At 38.7% G+C, this 26,809-nt stretch overlaps 3 protein-coding genes across 7 annotated transcripts; 2 read left to right on the plus strand and 1 right to left on the minus strand.

Moving 5' to 3' along the window:
• Positions 1 to 3,986: 3,986 nt before the first annotated feature.
• On the plus strand, positions 3,987 to 7,958 carry dynlt5 (dynein light chain Tctex-type family member 5). 2 transcript variants are annotated; one of them, XM_074650618.1, is made up of 9 exons: positions 3,987 to 4,110; positions 5,340 to 5,486; positions 5,662 to 5,781; positions 5,957 to 6,076; positions 6,252 to 6,371; positions 6,545 to 6,664; positions 6,840 to 6,931; positions 7,394 to 7,518; positions 7,614 to 7,958. In XM_074650618.1, exons 2-9 carry the CDS (start codon positions 5,371 to 5,373, stop codon positions 7,815 to 7,817), a joined length of 1,017 nt encoding a protein of 338 aa, XP_074506719.1. In that variant the 5' UTR covers positions 3,987 to 4,110; positions 5,340 to 5,370; the 3' UTR covers positions 7,818 to 7,958. The 2 variants fall into 2 exon arrangements, with proteins under 2 accessions (XP_074506719.1, XP_074506720.1); XM_074650619.1 differs by lacking the exon at positions 6,252 to 6,371 and having other exon boundaries at positions 3,988 to 4,110.
• A 3,258-nt stretch (positions 7,959 to 11,216) lies between these two features.
• Positions 11,217 to 21,558, plus strand: mier1b (mesoderm induction early response 1b, transcriptional regulator). Of its 4 annotated transcripts, none has more exons than XM_074650639.1 (13): positions 11,217 to 11,297; positions 13,793 to 13,817; positions 14,854 to 15,002; positions 15,801 to 15,989; positions 16,101 to 16,230; positions 16,345 to 16,412; positions 16,939 to 17,011; positions 17,165 to 17,316; positions 17,725 to 17,806; positions 17,930 to 18,024; positions 18,341 to 18,468; positions 18,805 to 18,953; positions 19,600 to 21,558. In XM_074650639.1, the coding sequence occupies exons 1-13, from the start codon at positions 11,289 to 11,291 to the stop codon at positions 19,938 to 19,940; spliced, it is 1,590 nt and encodes a 529-aa protein (XP_074506740.1). In that variant the 5' UTR covers positions 11,217 to 11,288; the 3' UTR covers positions 19,941 to 21,558. The 4 variants fall into 4 exon arrangements, with proteins under 4 accessions (XP_074506740.1, XP_074506741.1, XP_074506742.1 ...); XM_074650640.1 differs by having other exon boundaries at positions 18,805 to 18,932; XM_074650641.1 differs by having other exon boundaries at positions 18,422 to 18,468.
• On the minus strand, positions 21,440 to 26,766 carry LOC141776829 (nucleotide sugar transporter SLC35D2-like). The gene is made up of 13 exons (XM_074650649.1): positions 26,463 to 26,766; positions 25,575 to 25,608; positions 25,249 to 25,335; positions 25,096 to 25,163; positions 24,589 to 24,660; positions 24,426 to 24,494; positions 23,735 to 23,837; positions 23,537 to 23,629; positions 23,257 to 23,324; positions 23,093 to 23,171; positions 22,919 to 23,001; positions 22,788 to 22,840; positions 21,440 to 22,290 (listed from the first exon to the last, which is right to left on the minus strand). Exons 1-13 carry the CDS (start codon positions 26,639 to 26,641, stop codon positions 22,280 to 22,282), a joined length of 999 nt encoding a protein of 332 aa, XP_074506750.1. The 5' UTR covers positions 26,642 to 26,766; the 3' UTR covers positions 21,440 to 22,279.
• Between the last annotated feature and the right edge of the window lie 43 nt (positions 26,767 to 26,809).

Below are 26,809 nucleotides of genomic sequence, written 5' to 3' on the forward strand. Positions count from 1 at the left end.
ACACACATTTCATCTTTAACAAATATTGCTCCTCCTGCGTTTTGAAAATTGCAGTCGGCAATATTGCGATTTTGATGCAATTTAGATTACTTATGCAGCTCTAGCGCTTATGTGGTTAATAGAAGAATAGATTTTCTTTAGCTCGAATGAAATTACTTTTTCATTGATATATAATATATTGATGCTTTGGCAACATTGTTTTTTGAAACTTTCATGCCAATAAAGCCACTGTGAATTGAATTGATAATTTCTCTACAAAATATCATTCATGCGTTTGCAAAAAAAAAATCATATTTTGTCCCATCTGGCGATCAGGATCGAAGCACATATATGTAATGCTATACTTTTACACATGCAGTCTTTACCACTACTTCGATGGCATTTTTGCCGTCAACGGGTCATGTGAACAGAGTCAGTAAATCAGTTACAGCGGTTTGACTTGCTGAAAAAACAAAAGCATTTCATTTACCACTTTGGGCGCGTGCAATGCTCAGATACATCGACTTTCCCACATCACAGGGCTTTAGTGGTATTTGTGGTTGGTGTGTGAACGGTCAAATTTTGTAACAAAAAAGGTGTGAATAACAGAAGCTGCTACTTTCGCTGGAAGAGTTTGGTTCATTTATTCTGTTAATGTTACAGATATTATTTCTGAAAGGGCCTTAAGACGCATACAGAGCCAGACGCGAGTGCCATACGGTGGTTGAGAAGGAGCTTTAATGAGTTTATAGAGGGGGACCTGGGCTGACTGATTGTAGGAGTTGCCTTTGATGCTGCTTAAAAACTTGGCCAATTCCTTTGACCGTGATCTTTGATAGAGGTCTTGACGAGGATTACTGGGGACATCACGGAGTAATGAAAAGAAATGTCTATCAAGAAGACAGCACTATTCATGTCCCCGTTTTATTTTTCTTCCTTTTCCACCATGTTGAATAAATGTTTTATCATTTTCTAATAGCAATATTTAAGTGTAAAAAGTGTACATAAAAAGCTATGTTTCAAATATTTCTCTGGGCATATGGATGTGTCTGTGGTTGTCTCTTGGTTTATTGATGTCAGCACTCATGATGAATTAGGTCCTATATGTAACGACACCACCGCTCTTCATCTCTTGTTTTACATGTGGGTTTCTTGTACCAAAAAAAAAAAAAGAAGTGTTACTGTTGATGAATATCTCCAAACGGTGCCGCATGAAATCTGCATTTGTCCATTCCAGTCTTATCAATGCAATACCAATTTATCCATCTCAATAAGGTCATGATACGTGTGTTATTGTATAATCGTGCTACGAGAGGAGACTTTTTTGCCTTCACTTAAACCTCCACTCTCTGTTTTGCTGTTGTTGCACCTTCAGAAAACTCATTGTCAATAAATTTGGCATGTATTCATTGATATTCCCATTCCATGCATCTGATATAGGTGTTTGACATTCTCCTGTGTTTGACTTGCACACAAAACACACCTTAAATTTCCATTAATAAAACAATTCATGGGCTCATGTCACATGTTCACATGTCGATATGTGTTTTGAACATCTCATCTTATAGAATGTTTTAATGTGTTGACTCACAGTTTGGGCCTGGGTGTAATATTTCATTTAGTTCTTAGAAGAAGAAAAATCATACGGTCCTTTCAGTTATTTAAGAAGAACAATATTTCTGTTAATTATGCTTATGTTTTTCTTTGCCTTATTTCTGAGCATACACGTAAGTCCTCCGATACGGGAGGGTTTTCTGTGACTTTATTTTTTCTACAACTTGTTTTGGCTGTATTCCTTTCACTGCATTAGACACAGAATATGCAAACATGTCATGTAAATTTCCCATCCAAAGATTTTGAAAGTAAATATATGGAAAAAAATCAATATAATGTAATACCTGTTTTACTTGGTAATAAAGAAGAGGAAATACGAGACATTTATCTCCCTCTCATTTGTTCAAAGACAGAAAAGTATCATTTGGGCCAGATTGTAAAAAAGGATGAATGTTCCTGTAAAAAGTGAATCTCTCAACCTGACTTCCACTGTTAAACTGAGAATATTAGTATTCTTCATGATTTATTTAATGTGGGCCATCAGACAGGAGAGGGTATGGGGACATAATGTTATTAGGCTAGTTGAGAAAACAATGGCACCACAAGGTCCATTTTCTTCAGGGCACTTGCATGTCCATGTTGGCTTAAGGTTCACGGTTCATTCCTGATCTTGGTATAGTAGCACAGGCTTTCTCAAACTTATTTGGACCAGGGACCCCTTAAGGTCATAATCGTAACACAGATTTGTACAATTTGTACTGTTAAATGCCATTGAAACTATTTGTATTCTAAAACTTTACAACCTAAATACTTCAAATCTGTTTCATAATGATAAACAGAAACACATTTCGATTTGAATCATGTTAAGATAAGATGAGAGGATCCTTTAAGAGTCCCACAGTGGGGAAATTTGCAATGTTATTGAATGTTAATACCATTTATTTACCTTTTAAAAAGAGGTTGATTTTATTCAACATGTATTTTGGACTCAACTTGACAGCATTTATGAAGCCTACATTTCAAGTAATTGATCTTAAAAGCTTTCAGAAAATGAACAGTAGCAAGACTGGCATTGTCCTAACAGATCCAGATATTTAAATTTACCATTACCAAGTGCTTCAACTTACAAATAATAAAGTTATTGCTGTGTGTCACAATCTTATCTTAGAGTTTCTATTGGCCCAAAGTTAATGTGGGTGGGAGTAATAGACACAATATGCTTGTTTTATTAACCCAAATGGTCCCCTTCTGTAGATATGGACTTTTTAATGACACAGCACAATTTTATAGTTAATAGCAAATTATTTTGTGCTACAGACCCCTTTGAGAATCACTGCTGAATTACATATAGTATAGTAGTAACAATATGACGAGAAGTGCTCGGAGAAAAAAAAGGAAATGTGAACTTCTATAAATCCATGACAACCGGGCAAACTCCATGTTGATGAATATCATGTGGTGTGATCAAAAGCTCCAGAGCAGCTCCTAAATAGACTGTTTCAAGGTCAAGAATAATCTGAATTTAGGTCCACTGTGAGTAGCTTTTTTTCAGGAGCTTTCAACCACATCTCACAGTCTTCATCAGCAGATGGGGTTATGAATAATGTATCAGTAAAATATTCATTGTAATGTCATTCCAAACAAACAAACAACACTATGCTTTAGAGCAGTTACAGTAGGACCATAGAGGAGGACTCGCGGTCATCTAGACCAGGGGTCAGCAACCTTTACTATCAAAAGAGACATTTTAGGCACAAAAAAAAATAAATCTGTCTGGAGCCGAAAAACATTTGAGCATTGTGATGAAGGTAACACAATTTATAGTCTAAGTATATAATATATAGGTCTAATGCAGTGAGGGCCAAAGTGCAAGTGTACAACGGAGTATTAGAGCCACATTGAAGGAAAAAAAATCTGAGATTTCCAGAATAAAGTCATAATTTTACGAGAAAAAAGACATGACTTTACGAGAAATAAAGTCGTAATATTACGAGAATAAAGTCAAATATTCATTGACTTTATTGTCATAATACGACTTTTTTTCTCGTAAAGATATGAATTTATTCTCATAATATTATGATGTTATTCTCATAATATTATTACTTTATTCTCATAATATTATGACTTCATTCTCATAATATTATGACTTTATTCTCATAATATTATGACTTTATTCTCGAAATCTCCGATTTATTTATTTTCCTCAATGTGGCCCTAATACTCCGTCGTACCGTCGTACCATAGACCTACAACAATGATAAATAAAAATGAAAATATACACAAAAAAACAGTTATTCATTTACACTCATGTTTTTTAATAAAAATCCACAGGGAGCCACTGGAGAGGAGCTAAAGAGCCGCATGTGGCTCCGGAGTTGGGGAAACTCTCGCGAGATGATTAGGGGTTGGACAGCGAGTCTCGCGAGAGTTTTGCAAGTTTGCGGGTTACCTTCTAGAACTCCCTCTCTGCACGGAAGCCCCTCCCACTGACTGATGGTTCACTGTTGCCATGACAACACCAAGCTCCACGGTGCTGACTACTGTTGTTTCTGTTCGGTTCAAGACGTCCTGAAAACGGTAAAAAAAACGTGTTAAATTTACCCTCAGTAATATGGACATAAGACATAATCTGTAAAACTATACTGTAGCCAAAATAATAATAATAATGGGTTTAAAAACGAGCTAACTAACTCCTAACAGTTAAGCCTGGCTGTTTACATCAGAAGCGCATCTCTCTGCTTCTTCTGATCCTCTGCTGTTTACTATCCATCTCTCTCTGTCTGTCTCTCTGTCTGTCTCTCTGTCTGTCTCTCTGTCTGTCTGCCAGGGGCGGGGCCAAAGTGGGGGCCTGGGCTGCCCCCCCCCTCTGAGTGTGATAGGTCCGATAAGACTCAGTGATTAAGACTTAATGATGATCTAAAGAAAGGGTGCCCAAACTTTTCCCTTGGAGGGCCAAAACTGGACCTCAATGATGGGCCACAGGCCAAAATTAAACACCTATTGTATTGTATTATTAAGATGCAAAATGGTACTAGGATCCCAAGTTCCCTTAATTGAATATGTTTTACATAGTTAGCCCCTTAAAACCCACCTGCTGAATACAATTTGGGCTCATTTATGCAATTTATGCATTTCCAAGACTGTTTAGTATGTAGAAATATTAAAATACACTATTTTTAGAATATGCAAAAATGTATACTGTATTCAAAGAACTGCATGTTTTCCCAAAACTGCATAGGATTATTATAAAGTGAGCATGTCTGTAAAGGGGAGACTTGTGGGTACCCATAGAACCCATTTTCAGTCACATATCTTGAGATCAGAGGTCAAGGGACACCTTGACAAATGGCCATGCCAGTTTTTCCCCACCAACATTTAGCCCAACTTTAGAGTGTCAGCCTCCTTCCTGACAAGCTAATATGACATGAAATGGTACTAATGGAGTCCTTAGGTTTTCTAGTTTCATATGATGCCACTATCTTCTAACCATAAACCCAAGCCTGATACGGCCTCCCAAAGACTGTAAAGTCGGTTGGGTCTTTTAATAAAAAAAAATAATGTGCTAACATCGGGCGGGCCAAATCAAACCTGATGGCGGGCTAACTTTGGACAGCCCTGATTTAAATAGCTCATATTTTGTTACACTGTGTTTAGCTCTTTTTTTACTGTGTTAGCTGATGCATCTTGTTTTTTGCACTATCCCCTTTGCTGCTGTACACTGCCAATTTCCCCACTGCGGGACTAATAAAGGAATATCTTATCTTATCTTAACTAGGTAATAATTGAGCTAACGTCAATATATTTAGGTTGTCCGGTAAAGCAAAGAGGGAAGCTGTAATGTCTGACCTGCACCTGCTTAAAGACAAATCCCAAAGAAGTGAGAGGAGGACAAGCACGCTCTCAGAGGAAAGCTATGGAGTCAAAGGCATAGAAACAACTGGCAGGACTAGGGAGTGAGTAGATTGTGCAGTTAATATGGGCCAGTATTCACCTTTCATGGAATAGGTCGTGACTGATAATCAGAAAGCATTCCTAATACATGTGTTTGGTTAACAAGTCAACCAGAGTGTGGACATACCCCCATGGCTCTTTTCCTGACAGTTTCTTCAATCTGATCATGTCTTTCAGCTCTATAAGTAGTGACCTGCTTAAAGACAAATCCCAAAGAATTGAGAGGAAGCAAAGCAAGGTGCCCTCAGAGGGAAGCCATGGAGTCAGAGGCATAGAAACAACTGGCAGGACTAGGGAGTGAGTAGATTGTGCAGTTAATACGGGCTAGTATTCACCTTTTATGGCATAGGTCATGACTAATATTCAGAAAGCATTCCTAATACATGTGTTTGGTTGAGAAGTCAACCACAGTGTGGACATACCCCCATGGCTCTTTTCCTGACAGTTTCTTCAATCTGATCATGTCTTTCAGCTCTATAAGTAGTGACCTGCTTAAAGACAAATCCCAAAGAATTGAGAGGAAGCAAAGCAAGGTGCCCTCAGAGGGAAGCCATGGAGTCAGAGGCATAGAAACAACTGGCAGGACTAGGGAGTGAGTAGATTGTGCAGTTAATACGGGCTAGTATTCACCTTTTATGGCATAGGTCATGACTAATATTCAGAAAGCATTCCTAATACATGTGTTTGGTTGAGAAGTCAACCACAGTGTGGACATACCCCCATGGCTCTTTTCCTGACAGTTTCTTCAATCTGATCATGTCTTTCAGCTCTATAAGTAGTGACCTGCTTAAAGACAAATCCCAAAGAATTGAGAGGAAGCAAAGCAAGGTGCCCTCAGAGGGAAGCCATGGAGTCAAAGGCATAGAAACAACTGGCAGGACTAGGGAGTGAGTAGATTGTGCAGTTAATACGGGCTAGTATTCACCTTTTATGGCATAGGTCATGACTAATATTCAGAAAGCATTCCTAATACATGTGTTTGGTTGAGAAGTCAACCACAGTGTGTACATACCCATGGCTCTTTTCCTGACAGTTTCTTCAATCTGATCATGTCTTTCAGCTCTATAAGTAGTGACCTGCTTAAAGACAAATTCCAAAGAAAAGAGAGGAGGTCAAGCAAGATGCCCTCAGACGGAAGCTATGGAGTCAGAGGCAAAGAAACAACTGGCAGGACTAGGGAGTGAGTAGATTGTGCAGTTAATATGGGCCAGTATTCACCTTTTATGGCATAGGTCGTGACTGATATTCAGAAAGCATTCCTAATACATGTGTTTGGTTGAGAAGTCAACCACAGTGTGTACATACCCATGGCTCTTTTCCTGACAGTTTTTATTCAATCTGATCATGTCTTTCAGCTCTGTAAGTACTGGGATGTACATGGATGAACTAGCACACCATGATGACAACGCTCGGATGGCCATAACAATGGAGAACACCTACCAGATGGGTGAGATAATATTCACCTGTATGGCAGACAGACATGCTGCGCCACAGCATCATCACCAACTACAGATGTACTGTAACAGTTTAATACAACAGTGATTTGATTTTAAATTTGATTTGATTAATTCAGTACTTCAGCCTCATCACAACCTTACACCAAGGCACTTAAATAATGATATAAAGATTAAATGATCGACAATCCAGTATCATCGATGCAAAGTGAAAACAATGATCACATGCCATCACCTTATTTTGAGATACACCTTTATGTTGAAATTCCCATGTCACGTCTGTGTCGTAGGATGGCAAACTTTGTGATGTCAGCAAATATCGTACCGATGTCCAAAGTATAATATTGTATTGCGATGAAACTTGTGATTTACACCCATACTAATCAAAGTAAGTGCAACATGAAGTAAAACTTATTTGCCATGGTATTGTTGTCTTTGGTTTTTTTTTACCACAGAACCTTACAAACGCATCCCTGTTCCTGCTGTCACAGACATACTGAAGGATGTACTCACCAATTACCTCCAAGAGGAGAAATATGAAGTAGAATGGTCTCAACAAATGACAAAAACAATATGTGAGGTAAGTAAAACTGAAAAAGCTCATTCATGCAGCACCTTTTGAATAACCTTGAATTTCTTTCTTATCAGTTTATTTTTTTGGATTTCCCCTCCCAGGTGATAAGAGCCCGTGTGAAGGACCTCATGATTCCCCGATATAAGATTGTCGTCCTGGTCCACATCGGCCAGCTCACCGGGCAGAGCATGCAAATCAGCAGCCGCTGTCTGTGGGATGCGTCTAATGACACCTCCGCCACCTACTCCTTCAAGAACAGCTCTCTGTATGGTGTGGCAACCGTCTACGCTGTTTACTTTGAGTGAACCACGAAGACATTGAATAGACTCACACAAGAATCACTTTAGTTCTGCATTTCTCACAGAGTTCTGTATCCATGTTGTATATTTTGCCACGTATGAAATGATAAAACAAGAATTTATAAGCAAAATTCATGGTGTTTTTGTTTTTTTTATTTTTTGTAGCATGGAAAATGAAATCACATTATCTTAACAATGTTCTGAAGCGTTTATTTTAAACGAACGAATGACAGCTGATGATGATGACCCCCTTGGGATGTTCCCCTCTAGCAGAGCATGGAGAGGTCAGTCCTTCGACAGCCTTGTTGACAACACGCTGATATTACTGCCTGGCTCTCGTCCCGCAAATGACGATACGTTGCTGGCACATCTGTCGTCTTCAGTTTTGGCTCCCTGCTACCTGCCAAGAGATATCAGCCTAATTTATTTTACAGTTGTGAAACTAACCCCAAAGCTACAAAGACAAATTCAAGTGACTACTCACCGTCTTGTAAAGTCTCCTCTTCTCCCATCAGTCTTCTCCACCTGGATCCTCCGCAGGTGTACACCACCGCTCGCACAAACGCCCGGCCACACAGCTTCAGTGTGTTATCCTGTGTCTGAACCTGTGCTACACACAACAAGCACAGCAGCATCGCAACCAGGATTAGGGATCTCATGTTGTTTATTCTCAGAAAACATCTGTCCCGACCAACCCCTTTTATGTAGAGTCTCCAGTGATGACACACACAAGTCTTCTTCAGGTCATAACTGTATTATCTCTTGTAACCATCATGTGCTTTTAACAACGGATGTTATTCGGGATATGTGTGGGAATCTAAGTCACCGTGATGACCACTGATTGACTACATTTTCGTAAATGTTAAAGAGAAATAATTGCTCTTTTATGTCTGAGCTGCAGGGTTTTTATTGCCATGGATTTAACAAAGTGTTGCCTAATGGATCGCTTGAGATATCCATCCTACAACAAACTGAGGTGATGGCTCTCTACATAGCAACGTAGTGGAGTGTGTGCCCACTATCATGGACATAAATCAGTGATTATGAGAAGAGACAGTTGCATTAACCGGTTCACTTGTTGTCAAATTGAACAGTGTCATGGAATAGAGTTGAAATAGTCATTACCAGATCATTTTTAGATATCAATGTTGGGGTGGGAGGAGGGCTAACCATTATCAAAATCAAAATATAGTTTGTATTATAAATGTATTTTGAATTAACCTTTTCAGTGCAGCTGCTTTTATTAAAGCACAAATAGACCTTTTTAATAGCAGGGATGGAGTTTAATTTGTCATTGCAGGAAATCCATAGGTGCAGTCAACAACATTAATTATATAATTGTCAAGGCCAGTTCAAAAGTTTCATAATATGTTAGATGTTTGAATTGTTTTACATGATGTTATATGTTCATACTAGGGCTGTCAATCGATTAAAATATTTAATTACGATTAACTGCATGACTGTCCACAGTTAATTGCGATTAATCACACATCTTTTGTCTGTCCAAAATGTACCTTAAAGGGAGATTTGTCAAGTATTCAATACACTTATTAACATGGTAGTGGGCAAATGTGCTGCTTTATGCAAATGCATGTATATATTTATTATTGGAAATCAATTAACAACACAAAACAATGTCAAATATTGTCCAGAAACCCTCACAGGTACTGCATTTAGCATAAAAATATGCTCCAATCATAACATGGCAAACTGCAGCTCAACAGAAAACAACAGCTGTCAGTTTGCTGACTTGACTATGACCTGCCCCAAACTGAGACAAATCATGTAACTGCTTTCAGAACTAAATACATCATTCCTGATGACTATGAATATCATAGTAAAAAAACAATAGTTAAACAATATTTGATTTACCTTTCCTCTTTCCATGACATGTGCTATCACCTATGACGTCCATATTAGATGACAAGAAAGAGGAAGTTCCCTACGTCCCAGCCTATCACATGACACATCACTGTAAAGCCAAGGATGTCCTTTTTACAATACACCAGGGGTCTGATAGAGATGCTTGTGGAAAAAAATGTCCACTAAAGAGGACACAAGTCAATGGGCTGGGTGGGTCTCAGGAGGATACATCTATTCCTTACTGATGTTTTTTCATTTTAGAGCATATATCAGTACATTGCATTTAAATTACAGCTTTATTTTATTTTAATTTTTTTCCAGAGCAAAATATTCTGTTTTATAAGAATGTTATTTAAATAACAGACCTTTCCATAAGATTAAACATGGCAGTAGGTACACAATCATTTGACTTCAGTGACAAAATACACTCAGTTACCAACATTGCAAGGTAATTTGATAAACAAAAATAAAATTCCTTCAGTGTAACACAACATCCCTGCAATAAATCCTACCACCATGAAGATTAGACTTTTTTTTTGTTTTTGTTAAGAAGTGTTTTAAAGAGGTGTTGAATCAACTTTATGGCCATTTTAGTTTAGATGACATTAAGAGAAGAGGGAAATGAAATCACTGCTGTATAAAGTCAAGGATTAGACTTGTTATGGTCCTTAAAGAGAGTAAAGATAAATGAGTTCAGGTGATCAGGTGACATCATTGCCAACACAAATTTTGATTTGAAATTACAGCTTTATTAACACAGTGTAAACAATTTAGACCTATAAGTATATGTTTGCTAATTGTTTGCCCCCTGGCATCTGTTATTTTGTCTTGTTCCTTTTACAGTTTTGCACATGTCTTTGTCATTAAACCTGTATGACCGGTTTGTGAAATAAAGGCAATAAAAAAAAAAAAAAGGGTAGCTCAAAAGAGTAAAAGGGGATGCATGCACTAAAGAGGACACAAGTCAATGGCATGGGTCTCAGGAGGATAAATCTATTCCTTACTAATGATTTTCTCATTTTAGAGCATATATCAGTACATTGCATTTAAATTACAGCTTTATTAACACAGTGTAAACAATTTAGACCTATACGTATATGTTTGCTAATTGTTTGTCCCCTGGCATCTGTTATTTTGTCTTGTTCCTTTTACAGTTTTGCACACGTCTTTTTGTAATTAAACCTGTATGACCGGTTTGTGAAATAAAGGCAATAAAAAAAAATAAAAATAAAAAAAAAGAGTAGCTCAAAAGAGTAAAAGGGGATGCATGCACTAAAGAGGACACAAGTCAATGGCATGGGTCTCAGGAGGATAAATCTATTCCTTACTAATGATTTTCTCATTTTAGAGCATATATCAGTACATTGCATTTAAATTACAGCTTTATTAACACAGTGTAAACAATTTAGACCTATATGTATGCTAATTGTTGTTATGAATATAAACCATTACATAATGAACATAATAACACATTAGGTCACTGCATCATCATCATCATCATCATCATCATCATCCATGCTTCATGTTCTTCATATACTGCAGGTGGGCGGGGCTTTACATCCGGGGAACAGCCGCAACCCCTGACGTCACGTGACCCCTGCAAGGATTGCAAACATGGCGGAGGTAAGAAAGTGAAATAAATATTCTGGGAAAGATAAATGTCTCTCCTGCTTAATAAGTCAGCCCAGCTGAACTCATACGTCGCTTGTGTGTTGTAGCTTTAATTCACGGAATTAAGAATCAAGTGTTTGTGCTGCTAGATCACAGTTATTTCATGACAACAGGCTTGTTTGAGTAAACTTCGGGGGTTTAGCTAACGTTAGCTTGAAGCTAGCTCAGTTAGCTGCTCAGTTAGCTTCTCAGTTAGCTTCTCAGTTAGCGACGCTACTTATTACAGAATACTCAACTACACGTTTCATTAGATACGCAGCGGTGGTTTCATGGTTTACAGCAGGGCTCAGCAACCTTTACTAGCAAAAGAGATGTTTTAGATCTGTCTGGAGATGCAAAACATTATATCATTGTGATGAAGGTAACAGTTTATAGTCTAAGTATATAGAATATAAGTCTAATGCAGTGAGGCCAAAGAGACAATGTGTGATGCAGTATTAGGGCCACATTGAGGGGACAGAGATGAGATTTACAGAATAAAGTCATTATATTATTAGAAAAAAAGTCGTAATATTAGCAGAATAAAGTCAGAACTTTATGAGAAAAAATGAAAATAACATAAAATTACTACTATTTATAATGTTATGACTTTATTATCATAATATTACAACTTTTTTTTCTCGTAAACTTCTGACTTTATTCTCGTAATATAAAAACTATTTTCTCATAAACTTCTGACTTTATTATCATAACATTACGACTTTTTCTCGTAAACCTATGACTTTATTCTCGTAGTGTTACAACTTTTTTGTTGTAAACCTATGACTTTATTATTGTAATATTACGACTTTTTTTTCTCATAAACTTCTGACTTTATTTTCATAATATTACGACTTTTTTCTCGTAAACCTATGACTTTATTCTCTTAATAATATGACTTTATTCTCTTAATAATATGACTTTATTCTCTTAATAATATGACTTTATTCTCTTAATAATATGACTTTATTCTCTTAATAATGACTTTATTCTCGTAATCTCAGATTATTTTTTTTCCCATCAATGTGGCCCTAATACTCCATCGTACCGTCATACCATAGACCTACAACAATGATAAAACGGTTATTCATTTCCATTTTTATAAATCCACAGTTCCTGTTCACAGGTTGCTGACCCCTGGTTTAGAGCTATGTTGTTTTTAGGTTATTATTCGCAGGCAGTTTGATACCAACTTGCATTAGCTAACATATATAAAGGTAGATTTAGCTTTGTGTTTGTGTGTAAGTTAGCTCAGTTGAGTAGCTTAAATCAACCAGTTAACTGTGGTTGAATGCAGGCGGTAAAGTCTTTCCTACCAGTGGCCCTCAGACTTTATAACTCCTCCCCCTTCTGCAGGAAGGACACTGAGTACAAATACAATATCAATATCATGTGCAACACTACTTTTTACATTCTCATGTGCAATATCACTGTTCATTGTGTGCAATGTTAATGTCCAACATGTGAAATATTACTTTTTTTTTTAGCTTACTTTACCTTTTTTATTTACTTATTGTGGTGAAAATTGACCAAATAAGGGAGACCAACAAAGACAAAATTTATCTTTGTATATTTATTAAGCTTTTGCGCAAAAGGACCGAAACCTCTAAAGTGACAGTCAGCGACCGCCGAGGAATCGATGCCGAGTGCATCCTCACCAGGGTTTTTATATGCATAAGAACAAAGAGTCAATGGTTACTTTGGTTGCATTTGATTTGATGACATACTATAAATGAAGGCACACTTTCAAGCAGGGAATTTCCATAAATGAAGGCACACTTTGTCTCAGACATGAAAGAGAAGAGTTAATGTGCAGGCTAGACTATATTTCATCCTTACATCATTTATACAGATCAGGCATTGTATAGAAAAGGACAGTTCATTTACAGTATCAGGGGTTCGAGTATAGTTCAGCGGAAAGGGAGCCAGTCATGAACAGTATAAAACAGAGAATACAAAGCTTATACACTAAATGATAATTTTTTCCCTCTATACTTATCTTATTTACTCATTTTACTAAATGTATCTTACTTAATTGTTATTCTATTAGGCCCTGGTGCTAGAAATAGTCCTTTTTTTTATACACTTGAACTTGTTGTATTTTTGAGCAATCTCTGGCACAAGAATTTCCTTCGGGATTAATAAAGTTCTATATTAACTTATCTTTTCTTAAACAGTGAACACCACTGTAAGCTCTATGGTTGCTGTATTGAGAGGCTACTGAACATTTTCCCCCACAGGAAGTGGTGTCAGTCTTCTTTGTTTCTTTTCTTATTGAACTGCAGTTAGGAGGACCACAGGGTCGAGCGCGCTTTTTTCCCCCTCACCTCTCACCTCTCATCTCTGCCCCCTCAGCCAGTTGCATTATGTCAAGTTAACATACAACAGTTTCTAATTGTGTACATCTAAAATTAGATATTTGCATATTTCTGCAGCTTCTGTGCTTTAACTTTATTTATGTTTTGCAGCCCTCCGTCGGGAATTCGAGCCCAGGTACTTAAAGTTGGAGCCTCTGTTTTGTTGTTGTTGTTGTTGTTTGGGTGCATGCTATAGGTTTCTAATCCACTTACATTTAATAATTCAATTTGATGCTTAAAGGAATAATTGAAATCAAATCATAACCATTATCAAAATAAAAAAATATAGTTTATATTATAAATGTATCTTAATTAAATTAATAAACCATTGTGGGAAATGCTGTAAATCAATGAATATGATTACTTTATGGAAATGTTAGTTTTAAAAGAATTTTGCATCCGTATGATGAAGTACTTTATTATTGCTTTTATTCATTATTATTGGTAATAATTATATAAATATTATTGGTAATCAGCTCCCTGACATTCCTATCTGGATATTTCATCTGTAAGATGTTGGATTTATCAGCTCTGAAGCATTAGGCTACTGAAGTAAATAACCAAACAAGGTTTAATTGGATTTTGATAAATCTTTATATATATAATAGAGCTTCAATGATTAATCGATTAGTTGTCAACTATTAAATTAATCGCCAAATATTTTGATAATTGTTTAATCGGTTTGAGTAATTTTTTATGAAAAAAAGTCTAAATTCTCTGATTCCAGCTTCTTAAATGTGAATATTTTCTGGTTTCTTTACTCCTCTGTGACAGTAAACTGAATATCTTTGAGTTGCGGACAAAACAAGACATTTGAGGACGTCATCTTGGGCTTTGGGAAACACTGATCAACGTTTTTCACCATTTTCTGAAATTTTATAGACAAAACAACTAATCGATTAATTAAGAAAATAATCAACAGATTAATCGTCAGTGAAAATAGTCTTTAGTTGCCGCCTTATATTGATATTGCAGATATAAAATTACATATTTCGGGATAGAAGATTTGATCAATATTGCCCACCCCTATGCCTGAATGTGTCTGCAGTCTACATATATATATTCAAACAAAAATACTGGTTGGACCTTTGTTGGATTTGTTCATAATTTCCATAAGTAAATGTTTCAGTCAAATTTTATATCGTCGCTTTAATTGTTCGTTACTTTTCCAGGAGGTTCAGCAGCTGCCGATGACCATGATTTCGACCCATCAGCAGACATGCTTGTTCATGACTTTGATGACGAACGCACCCTGGAGGAAGAAGAAATGTTGGAGGCATCAGATGAGACCAACGCCAACGAGATTGAAGATCTTGCACGGGTGAGTTTCAGGCTTAGTTTATATTTGCTTTTGTCTGTTGAAAAAAAAATGCTGTGTAGCTCAACATTTAGACAATCAATTTGGGAATAATGGCGGGCAGCGCTTGAAACCTGGGACACAAAGGTACAGTGTCTGGGACAGTAGAGAAACTTATCATTACAAATGAAATGATTTCTATTATTTATGCGTCATGGTTATTAGTTTACTAACATTAGAGAGTGAAGCCACGGGCTAGTCAGAAGAAAAACCCAGAGGAAAAAGCCATGTGAAAGTTGTTCAAGTTAAAAAAAAAGAAAAAGATTAAAAGTTGTAAAGGCTTCCGGAGAGTAATAATGTCCATTACTTTGGTGGATGCAAAGTTTTACCAACGGGTAACGGACATATAGCAACCTGCAGAAGATAAATATGTGGTAAATGTGAATTTGTTTTGTACTGCTTCATCAAGATGTAGTGTGTTAAAGTCAGGAAACAACAAGCAGAACTTCCATGGCGGACCAGAGTGAGTCATGGAAGTGATGCTAGTTGGTATAGTTTCTAATAAATAGTATATAACAAAACTTTATTTATTGTGTAGAATGGAAAAAGAACTTCAATTTGGGACACTGGTTGTTAAATCTGGAACAATTGAAATTAAAACTTGGGACAGTTGCGGAACAAAAAAAAAGTAAATTTCGAGCCCTGTTGGCGAGTCCTAATCCTGAGTTTTGAATCTACATTTAGACCAAACTGAGGCAGGAAACTGTTGTAAGTTTATTTTATTTTACGGTTTAGAAAATAATGTCGCTTTTCTTTCAACAGGAGGGAGAGATGCCCATTCATGAGCTGCTGAGTCTGTACGGTTATGGGGGCAATTCACCAGCAGATGAAGATGAAGAGGAGGAGGAGGAAGAACCAGAGGAAGAAGAAGATGATGAGGAAGAGGACGAGGAAGAGGACCTAGACAATGACGAAAGCAGTAGAAGCACTGAGGAGTTAAAAAGAAATGAGGTAGATCTGCGTCTCTTGAGTCTCTTGACAGTGATATGGTTTCCATGAACTTAATATATTTTGTTGTGTCAACTGTTCTGTGTAATTTCATCGTTGTTTGTGTGTTTTCAGGTTGAGGGTGTTAAGATCTCACCAGGACAGGAGGATGAGGCCCAGGTAACCTCTGAGGTCCGCACACGCTCAGTCAGGTCGCTCGGCACAGTAGAACTCATTCGCCCTCAGAAACTCAAGTACTTTGAAAGTATGCACCATCTTACCTCATTTTCTTCCTTTTGTTGTTCCTTCTTGTTGCAACTAAATGCAGATTTCTTTTGGGAGATTTAGCCGGTTAAATGGATATCATATTGTTCCTCAGGTAATAATGATGCAGAGGAGGAGTCAGATGAAGATGAGGACTATGTTCCATCTGAAGACTGGAAAAAGGTGTGTAAGAACTTTATTTATCAGAGTGTCACTTGTACTGCCAGATTACATATTGATTAATAATACACTGCCAAAAAACATTTGTCAGAACCAAAACGGCATGGTTTCTTTTGAATGAACACATTGTTCAGATGAATTTGCATACAGACTACCTCTTATTTATGTCAGGGATTTGCAACATGTGCAGTGTCACTTCACATTTATCCAATCCTTTTGACTTTTAGAAATACACAGCTATCTACGTTGGCTGTCACAATGATGGATTAATGTTATTTTAATAAAAAACATACACTGAGCCCACTGCAGAAATAATATACTGAACTTCTCAAACAGAGGAAGCTTTTCTCAAGGGAACAATCAGAAATATTTACCAGTGGAAGAATATATTCACAAAAACCTAACCGTGTGCTGAAAAGTTGGGAAGAAATGACTTCCTGTGAAAGGAAAAGAGTCAAAATTGCAAGCAGGTTTCATATTTGTAATAAATTATGAAGTAATTGTCTAAAACTGTGTTTATTCCCAACAGGAAATCATGGTGGGTTCAATGTATCAGGCAGAAACTCCTGTCGGCCTGTGTAAATATAAAGACAACGAAAAAGGTGAGCTGGCTGTTTCGTTGTCTCACTGTCAACATCTGCAGATTATAAGGTGTAACTCTGTGGCTCCTTTCTGGGTCCAAAAGAGCTAAAGTTGATTCAGTAGACTAAAGGTTTGACATCGCATTGCCTGTTTTCTCTGAATTTGTCCTTTAGTTTATGAAAATGATGACCAGTTGTTGTGGAACCCCGAGTGTCTTCCTGAAGGCAAAGTGGTGGAGTTCTTGACGGAGGCATCGAGGCGGACGGGAGAGGAGAAGGGAGTGGATGCAATCCCAGAGGGATCCCATATCAAAGACAACGAACAGGTGACAGCAACATACAACCCTGAAGAAGGCTATGTTTTATCTTACTGTGAACAAATCCCATGAAAAACGGTACATATTTTAGTGTACTGTTGAGCTGTAAAATAAGAAAGTTTGTGACTCGCCGGCCGCAACCATGTTGAAAACAGTCAAAGCCAGAACCAGCCACCACCCACCGGCTGGAGCAAACTGGACCGCTTTGGGATCCGTCACATTTTTCCGCCTGTTGCCCGGACTAGGTGTATCTCCACCATTACACGTTGTCTGTCATTTCATGGGTTTGTTGACAATAAGAAAAATGTTGAATAACGCCAGCATTATGCTTTAAATCAAATGAGTTGTGATCATACTGCATTACATGTTAATAGCTTTTCACTATTGAACTTGTTTGATCTTTTTGTTTCCCTGTAGGCGTTGTATGAACTAGTGAAGTGTGACTTTGACACAGAGGAAGCTTTAAGAAGACTTAAGTTTAATGTAAAAGCAGCGAGAGGTGAGTAGACAATCAAGCACATATTGACCTTCAGTTGTCTGTGATGCAGCATGTTTGGAGGGTGATATGGCGTCCTGTACTTGGATCATCTTAAGAAGATTAACACTTATTTTTCTCTAACAGAGGAGCTTTCTGTCTGGACTGAAGAGGAATGTAGAAATTTTGAACAAGGACTAAAAGCTTATGGGAAAGACTTTCATTTAATACAGGCCAACAAGGTAAGAGAAGTGTTTTAAAAGCCACCATTTCTGATTAATGTGTCATGACCATATGTTGATTAAAATCATTTTGGATAACATTAATTTGATGTTGATGGGTTTTGCTGTGCCTGCGTTGATGCTCAGGGTTGGAATCAACCTTGTTGCATTTTGAGACAAATCAAATTTCTTTTTCTTTTCTGTAGATCACATTGACCTTTGTCAGAGTCCCAAAACAAAAAATTTGATTTGTCTCTTATTTGACATTGTACTGAATCTATCTCTTCAGACGACGGTAATAATGGTTATTTCATGTCTGCTGAATTAAATCTTTCAGGTGAGAACTAGGTCTGTAGGAGAATGTGTGGCCTTTTATTACATGTGGAAGAAGTCTGAGCGTTATGATTTCTTTGCACAGCAAACCAGACTTGGGAAAAGGAAATACAACCTTCACCCCGGCGTCACGTAAGTTTATAAAAAATATATATAGTTGTGTGTACAATTATTAAAAGAAGAAATGTACTCCTGTTTCACGTTGATGTGTTTGGTAATTTTGTCTCTCGCTACAATTTCTGGGTGTAATATAACATAAATGCACTGCCGGGGTCGAACAGTAAAGAAAAGACCTTCTGTTATTACAGCCAAAGGAATGTAACCGCAGTGAAGCCAGAATTAAATAAAAAAGACTATTCTAGTCAGTGAATTCATTAAATGAGCTTGGCTTAACTGATACCACATGCACTTGTATTTTAGTGGGGGTCGGTTGAGTGTAACTGGTTGTGTGCTGTTGTGTTTCATCAGGGACTACATGGACAGATTACTGGACGAGACGGAGAGCGCGACGTCCAGCAGGGCTGCGTCGCCTCCTCCCACCACCTCCAGCAGCAGCGCCAGCCACTCGGAGAGGGAAGATGGCAGCAGTCAGAACGGTGAGCTGATGAATATACACGGTACTGAGCACACATACAAGCAGTTGATGTTTATAATTTTTAATATATCTCTTACCATAAACGGTCCTCGTTGTGTGGATATCCCATGTTGTCATCTCCTTCAATGGGAGCTATTTCTTAGGTATAAAGGGCCTTAGTCCCGCCCCTTCCGGTGGACCCCATGGTACCTTATTTCGGAAAAAATCTAAACAGTAGTCAACGGAAAGAGATAAATATTTTTTGGATCCTGTTTGAATTGCTACATGAATCACACAATAACTAGCTGGCTAGTGTTGGTGACGTATATTGTGCGAGATGAGAGAAGTAGTTCACTGTAGACACAAAACTTTATGATACTACGACGACAAATTCAGACTTTCTTGACTTGAAAAATTATGTTTTAAATTGACAAACATCATATGTGTGATTCGCGCCGCAGTTCAAACGGGATCAAAAAAATATTTGTCTCCGAAATAAAGTAGAAAACTGTGAGCAGCACAGATGAAATCCCATTCACCTCTTTTGTATTCAGATGAAGGCAGAAATCTGAGACACTAATATCTCAGAAGCTGGTGATACTACTATAGTGTTTTGTAATTTGGGTGATTCAACATTTTAATTGTCTCAAACCACACTCATTCATTCTCTCACATTCTCTCATTGTCAGGAATCGCAAGCCACATTTCAAGCCATCCAGCAGATGGCGCTCAGCTGCTTCCAGTAAATCAAGTCAAACCTGAGCCCGTTCAGTCTGTTCAGTCCAACGGGCCTTCCCATCCGCTAGTGGAAGCTCCTCCTCCTCCTCCTCCTCCTCCCATTTCAGACAACAACTCCAACGGCTGCAGCCAACCCGGTGCGCCCAGCCACGACCAAAACGGTTCTCTGGAGCCTCCGCTGGACCACCGAGACGCGGCGACGGCACATGAGAGGCCTGCCAAGAGATGCAGGACGGAGGCAGAGCCGATGGGCCAAAGTGAGGTGGAACCATCCAGAACACAGGAGAACTGAAGGACACAGTGATGTAGACTAATAGACGCTGAATTTAGGAGGGGGGGGTTATCCCTACTTCCCTATTTATGGGCAGAGGTAAGGGGGTGAAGAGGATGAGGAACGATGAGCCCCGCGTGGCCCACAAGCGCAGTATCTCCTGAGAGCAAAGACTCTTTGATAAGGTCAAAGGTCACTGAAAATCACACCTTGATGAACACAGCCAACCGAACTGCAGCTGTCCTCCAGGAGGGGGACGCCACGGCCGCCTCCGTCTCCACGTCCCTCCGAACCCATCCGTGTACTGACTGCCTGCAGAGCTCATCCCAAAGTACCACAGCGCTCCTTCATCTCCAACAAAACCATCTTCTAACCATCGTCTTTATTCCCTTTTTGGAGACTTGACTGACAAAATTTTGCCAAGAATTTCCATTTTTTTCCTATTTGTACTCAAAGAAAACAAAATCACCTGTGATATTTTTTTACACAAGATATATTTATATTTTTTAACAAAAAGAAAACTATGATAGGTAACTGCTGTTCAAGCTGTTAGAACATTTGATGAAAACACGGGACACGTTTTAAATGATTTACATGCTCAAGTTGTCAAAAAAAGAGGCAAAAACACAAGACGAGTAAGTGCCGGCGCTGCCGCTGGCTCTCTTTAGTTGCACTTTGATTGTATGTTCCTCATCTTTACGGACGAGGAGTGGCGTCGAAACCCAGCAGAATAACATTTTCACTCCTCTTCTGAACCCGCTCCGGCCTCTTATCAACGGCTGTTTGTTTGATTCTGATAAATAAACCGACGGGTTGGTCCCCCCGCAGGTTTGTTTGTGTAAAGCAGCTGACATCAGTGATGTCCTGTATTATAATTCATCATGTAGAAGATCGCTGTATTTTTGGATTTTCATAGTCAGTGCTTTGCTCAACGCTTTGTTTTTACTAGACAGAATGTCCGTGATTTTTAATGTAAAGTTTGTATAGATTTCTTACCTTGAGCAGTTGGTACATTTTTTTATAACTGTCTGTTCATCTCCGTCTGTTCTGGTCTTCCTCGTAGGCTGCTGTGCTTTTTTGTTGAGAAATCTTTTCGCCCGTGTTGCTCTGAGATGGATGTAATAAATAAAAAAAAGTAGCCATTCCTCTTTCCCTCTCTGTTTCACTTTACACTTCGCATTCCCGTGTGACCTTGCACAATCTAAAATGTTTGTTGCATATTTTGTGCATAGAAAAAGCCCCACCTTGTGGTTGAGCGTGCCGCTTGCCTTTGGTTTAAAACCTCTTGCTTAAAGTGCTTAGTTTCAACCGATATCCTCCCCGTCTTTCTACAGAGCAGTGGATTTCCAGCAGTGAAACAGACCAGGTTAATTTGTTTTGGTACATTAGCTGTTCAGCTTGACGTGTTTTACTTTGTACTCCAGCTTTTGAACTTACATTCACAAATTAAGATAAGTTTGTCTCGAATAATGTTGATCCATGTAGTCTTTTCTTTCCCTTTGTTGACAATGATGTCTTCGTTTTGTTTTTGTTTTTTTTCTCTGTAAATGACGACATGAATAAAAATGAAGTGTATTCCAAGACTGGCTATGAATGGAATAACATTGGCTATATTTAATAAATGTATTAATGAGTCTGAGTTGTGTTGTGAGTTTTCAAACTGTTCACACTTGTACACTGTAAGAAATGGAGGACAAAATCTACAGTCCAAGTTCAACTGAAGCCGATATGAGACTTAAGCAGTTCTGTATTTTTTAAGGAACATTTCAGGGGATCTGTTAGCAGAAATGGAATATACTATTCATAACTATGTTTTCATCAGTGTATAATCACCTGAAACTCAGAATTGTTTGTTACCACGGTTTTGCACACGACGGCTCACGTTACTGCAGTCTTGGACAGAGAGGAGTAAGCTGAGGGGTACTCGGTTGTATTCTGAACTTGGGAATGTACAGTATGTTCGTAATCAGCGAGGATCAATTAAAAGCCAGCATGGAGAAAACAGAATGATTGGAGTGGCCAATAACTCAACATGGCATGTGAGGATTGTATTAAAATAGAATTACAAAAATTCAAATCTATCTTAATTTTATTGATTTGTCAAATATAAAAAAATAATCATGACTTTGTATTTAATCAGTGAAATATAATTATAAAAAAATAGTGAAGGCACTTTGTCTTAATTAAAAGATATAAAATGTGATTATAGTGTCTTTTAAAATTACTTTCCATGATTGCAGCAAAAATGTGTGCTTACAAAATACAGAAAATACATAATAAATGTTTTGACAGTACACAGACAACATGAAATGTGTCCTGGACGGACGCAGATCTTCAGTGTCGGGTCGGGACTCCGTGGTTTACGCCTTTTCTGTCAAATTTGATGCAATTACAATAAATTTCAGAAACGTGCAGCATGTTCAAATTGTAAATACAGCTAAATATAGCTTTTTAAAGAGGACCTATTATGCCTTTTGCCTTTCTTTTATTGTGTTACATAGTATTAATGTGCAAAGTTACAAAGTCCACGCCAAAGGACAAAGAAACACTGCTCCTGAACTGCCTGAAACGCCTTGATTGAAGTCCTGCCTTTTCTTCCGTAACGTGGTGATGTCACCAAGTAACACATTTGGATAATACTTGCCTAGTGGCTAGTTTGGCTCGCCCTCAAAAAAAGCTAGTTAGAGCGGAGCTTGAGGTTGGTTCGGTTGACTGATCACAACAGACTAGGGCTTTTTTTAAAACATTAAAGTATGTTAACATGTTCTAGTAGAAACCCAAAATACAAGTATGCACCTGAAAATAAGCGTAATAGGTCCTCTTTAAATGTAGGGAGGTTTTGATGCACATTATTTGAACAGTTCTTACTTGCTTGCTCCTGTGTGAAGGTGATATAGGAGTACACCAGGCTGCCAGCGATGCTGTGAGAAACAAAGATAAAAAAAATCTGTCCCCAGACTGAAAACAGCGGCACAGTTTAAATTGTGTGTGTGTCTTACCTAATGTTTAGACCCATGAAGTTAGTCCAGGAGAATATGTAGTCTCCTCCAAACACCATCCCGAGGTAGGTCACGAGGATATTCTGCAGGAGTCAAAGACAGAGTCACCGCACACATCTGCATTCATGCATCTAATCGGCCCGCAGAGGGCAGCGGCAGCGTGACATGACGTACCTTAATACAGCCCACGATGGAGGTAGTGAGTGCTGAGTTGTACTGCGTGCTCAGCATGATGGAGTACATTAAAATGAAGCTGTGCAACACAACGTAGAGGAATTAGACAAGAGCAGCAATGTGGGATATTCTCTGTTAACAAACGATGGATCTGTAGAGTTTACCCCATGACACATGAGAGCACAAACTGCAGAACAAACAGCTGATCAGACCATCCATCATAGTCCAGCGCCTGTATGCAAACACACACAGACAGACAGGGGAGAGTCTCAACTCCAGTTGTCAGACACTAAATTATAAACACAGATTACCTGTCTCATGCACTACTGTCAGGATATAGTGACCGTTTTCATCATATTAGCTTAAAGTTACCGACTGCAGCTTTAACATACACATATAATATAAGCATGAATATATTTGTGTTAAAAAAAAGGCATTCCTTACCACTTGCAGGTCCCCTGTGTAGTAGGCGTATGCCGTAGTGGGGAAAATCATGATTAAAGCGTTGTAGTAGAGAAGCCCATATTTGCCCAGCTCCTATGGGAACAGCAGCATACAGTACAATCCTTTATTAAGAAACGATGCAGCGAGGAAGCATCACACACACACAGTGAGGTAGTACGATCAAGCAGCTCCGCTCACCTTGGAATCAAGTTTCTGCTTCACAAACGCCCCGCTGGCCGCCGTCAGAACATTGTTCAGCATTATGAAGACGTATCCTTCAAAGTCGAAGGCTAAATCGGTGCTACAAAACATGTCATATGAGTGTACTTGTATGTGGTCGTTTTACCCATAGACTGTATATAAAGATGGACAACATAACAGCTCCCCAAAAGTGAAGCCAAAACATCTCTATCACCCCCTGGTGGCTGGCTGCAGTATAGGTCATAAGGCCCGCCCCCTCCATGTTAGTGGATGGGGCATGGGTCAAACTAAAAAGTCAAATGTACACGTCAAATAAATTTTTCCCAAAGATGGTTTTTGTCATCTTAGGTAGTTCTTATTACGATGATGTACGTTCAAGTGTTAATTTTTTGATTAAGTTTGGTTTTAATGATGCTATAAAAAAGGGGTGCGACGTCATGATTGACAGCTGTGAGTCTCTCTTGCTGACAAGCTGCGGCCGTGCTCGGCTCGCGATCACCTCGGGCGGGTGACCGCGATGCTGCGACTCCACCGCCTGATCACTACCGCTCAGACTCTGGCTCCAAATGACGTCAAAATCTCAAGATGTCAGCGCCCGTATCCGTGATATTTTGGCTTCACTTCTGCACAGTGGGAGGAAGTGGAGACGAGTCGTCCATCTATATATACAGTCTGTATACGGTCTCACCTGGCAGCAATAAAAGCACCAAAGATCATGGTGAACACTGTGATCTTAACCGACGTAGAGTAAGTCTTCCTGTGAGGAGAGGAATGAAAAGCGATTAAAATCTTTAAATTCATCTGCAGGTGCAAGAACATTCTTGTTAAATAGTGCTGAGGAGGAAACTTACTTCAGCAAGAGTCCCTCAAACACCATGGTGAGAACAATAGTGAACCTCCTCAAAACTGTAAACATGGGCAAACTAGGAAAAAAAAAACATGGTAAGCTATACAGTATTTTTGCGGTTTCATATTAAAGAGGACCTATTATGCTTATTTTCAGGTGCATACTTGTATTTTGGGTTTCCACTAGAACAAACCAAACTTTACGACTCCATTCTAACTCGCTTTGTTTGAGGGTGTGCCAAACTAGCTGCTAGGCAGGTATTATGCAAAAGTGTTACTTGGTGACATCACCACGTTACGGAAGAAAAGGCGGAAGTTTCAGGCAGTTCAGGAGTAGTGTTTCTGTGGGGGAGAGTAACTCCCTTTGGGCTTTGTAACTTTACAGACCTTTTACATGCACAAAAACTATATAACACACTAAAGGAAAAAAGCACAAAAACATAATAGGTCCTCTTTAAAAGAAGTTGTGTTTCATATCATATAATAATATGCCAAGTAATAGAAGATCTAACTTGAGTCGCTGTGTCCCAAACAGCCCTGATATTTGATTCCCGACATACAGAAGAGGCAGTGGAAACATCTGGAAAGAACACATTAAATGTTAAAAGCAGTATTTTGGATCATTAATATGAGGCTCTTCTTATTATCTTGTATTACAGTCTCACCTTGCCCGGTATACTCAAATCCATGTCTGGAAACGAGATCACACCCAACAGCTTCCCGGTCCTCAGAACTACAACTGTAGCCAACATCTGCACAGAGGACACACACAGTGTATCAGGCTCTGTTTAGGTAGAAACGAGGCTTATTGAAAGAGGCTGGGACGCGCGGTCTTGAGCTACGGGGGTATGACACATGCGCAGTGTAACTGGAGCTACGTTGCTATTGGCTCAATTTCGGCAACTGCAGACCAGATTTTACCCCCGATGATAATTCACCCTCCTTGGGTAGGAACAGGAAGTATCTGTGACTCAACTTAATGCAAACTTACCTGGCCAATTCCGACACATGTCGACGATGGAAATCTGTAAAACATGTAGAGAATGGTGTGAATGAGGAAAATCACAAAAAAATGAAAATATGGCTGTTTTTAGGCAAAAAAAAATATAAAGTAGAACCAGTGATGGAAAGTAAATTATTTAAAGGTCCCATATCGTGCTCATTTTCAGGTACATACTTGTATTTTGTGTTTCTACTAGAACATGTTTACATGATTTAATGTTAAAAAAAACCTTAATTTTCCTCATACTGTCCGCCTGAATATACCTGTATTTACCCTCTGTCTGAAACACTCCGTTTTAGTGCATTTCAACGGAATTGCAACAGAATTGCGTTGCTGGGCAACAGCTTGGGTCCATGTTTACTTCCTGTCAGCTGATGTTATTTACATACACTGCAACAGGAAATAAACTGGGACACGTTTAGAATGTTTATGTTCAAAACCGTGTAATGGTCTAAAATATTGTATATTTGTGACATCACAAATGGACAGAAATCCTGACAGCTTGTTTCAAACGCACAATTTCTAAATACCGGCTGTGTATATTTCTCCATTTATTGAGCGTTTTGATAGTTTAACAGTATTTATAAAGCACTTAAACCGGCTGTATAATATAAAAGACATGAAAATCGCACTTTTTACAATATGGGACCTTTAAATTCCTGGCTCTGTTCTCAGAGGGATCAAAGTTTTCTGCCCACAACAGATTAAGGAAGACAATTTTCTATCTAAAAACTGCCCAGTTTGTCTCCTCCATGCTTCATGCTTCATATCCTCATCACTCCTCCTGCTGTCACTGCTCACAAACAGCTGGTCAAGTGTCCGAAGAGAAGCTTCCTGTAACAGTCGCGTGTACTTTGCACCTTGTTACCTTGTTACCTGTAGCTGCTGAGGACGCTTTTGTTGACAACAACGATGAGGAACGAGCTGACTCCGTAAAACCCCGCAGCCAACAGTTTCACATGAACCGTGGACCCGTCACCGGATGAGGAGGATGCTCCGTCGGGTGACAGTTTTCTGTCGCCGAGCTCACGTCGACGTTTGTGGAGCTCTGCCATCGTTATAGATGAAGTTCAGACGGAAGACTGCGAGTTCTACTGCGCATGCGTAGAACGATCTCGGCGATGACGGAAACGGAAAGAAGTGAATCATCTTGACTCAAATTATATACTTTGAGCATTCAGGACAGGAGTCAGCATCCTGCGGCTCAGGAGCCTCATGAGGCT

The sequence above is a fragment of the Sebastes fasciatus genome, chromosome 11, assembly GCF_043250625.1.
Source record: "Sebastes fasciatus isolate fSebFas1 chromosome 11, fSebFas1.pri, whole genome shotgun sequence".
NCBI classification, from domain to species: domain Eukaryota; kingdom Metazoa; phylum Chordata; class Actinopteri; order Perciformes; family Sebastidae; genus Sebastes; species Sebastes fasciatus.

Bases quoted from the DNA above. Each gene is read 5' to 3' on its own strand.
- dynlt5 (XM_074650618.1), top strand. From the start codon at position 5,371: ATGTCTGACCTGCACCTGCTTAAAGACAAATCCCAAAGAAGTGAGAGG. The intron at 6,372-6,544 runs GTGAGTAGATTG...CATGTCTTTCAG, and splicing joins ACAACTGGCAGGACTAGGGA to CTCTATAAGTAGTGACCTGC. The intron at 6,665-6,839 runs GTGAGTAGATTG...CATGTCTTTCAG, and splicing joins ACAACTGGCAGGACTAGGGA to CTCTGTAAGTACTGGGATGT.
- LOC141776829 (XM_074650649.1), bottom strand. From the start codon at position 26,641: ATGGCAGAGCTCCACAAACGTCGACGTGAGCTCGGCGACAGAAAACTG. The intron at 25,164-25,248 runs GTGAGACTGTAA...TGTTCTTTCCAG, and splicing joins ATTTGAGTATACCGGGCAAG to ATGTTTCCACTGCCTCTTCT. The intron at 24,661-25,095 runs GTTAGATCTTCT...TTTTTTTCCTAG, and splicing joins TTTGGGACACAGCGACTCAA to TTTGCCCATGTTTACAGTTT.
- mier1b (XM_074650639.1), top strand. The intron at 16,413-16,938 runs GTGTGTAAGAAC...TATTCCCAACAG, and splicing joins CATCTGAAGACTGGAAAAAG to GAAATCATGGTGGGTTCAAT. The intron at 17,807-17,929 runs GTGAGTAGACAA...TTTCTCTAACAG, and splicing joins TAATGTAAAAGCAGCGAGAG to AGGAGCTTTCTGTCTGGACT.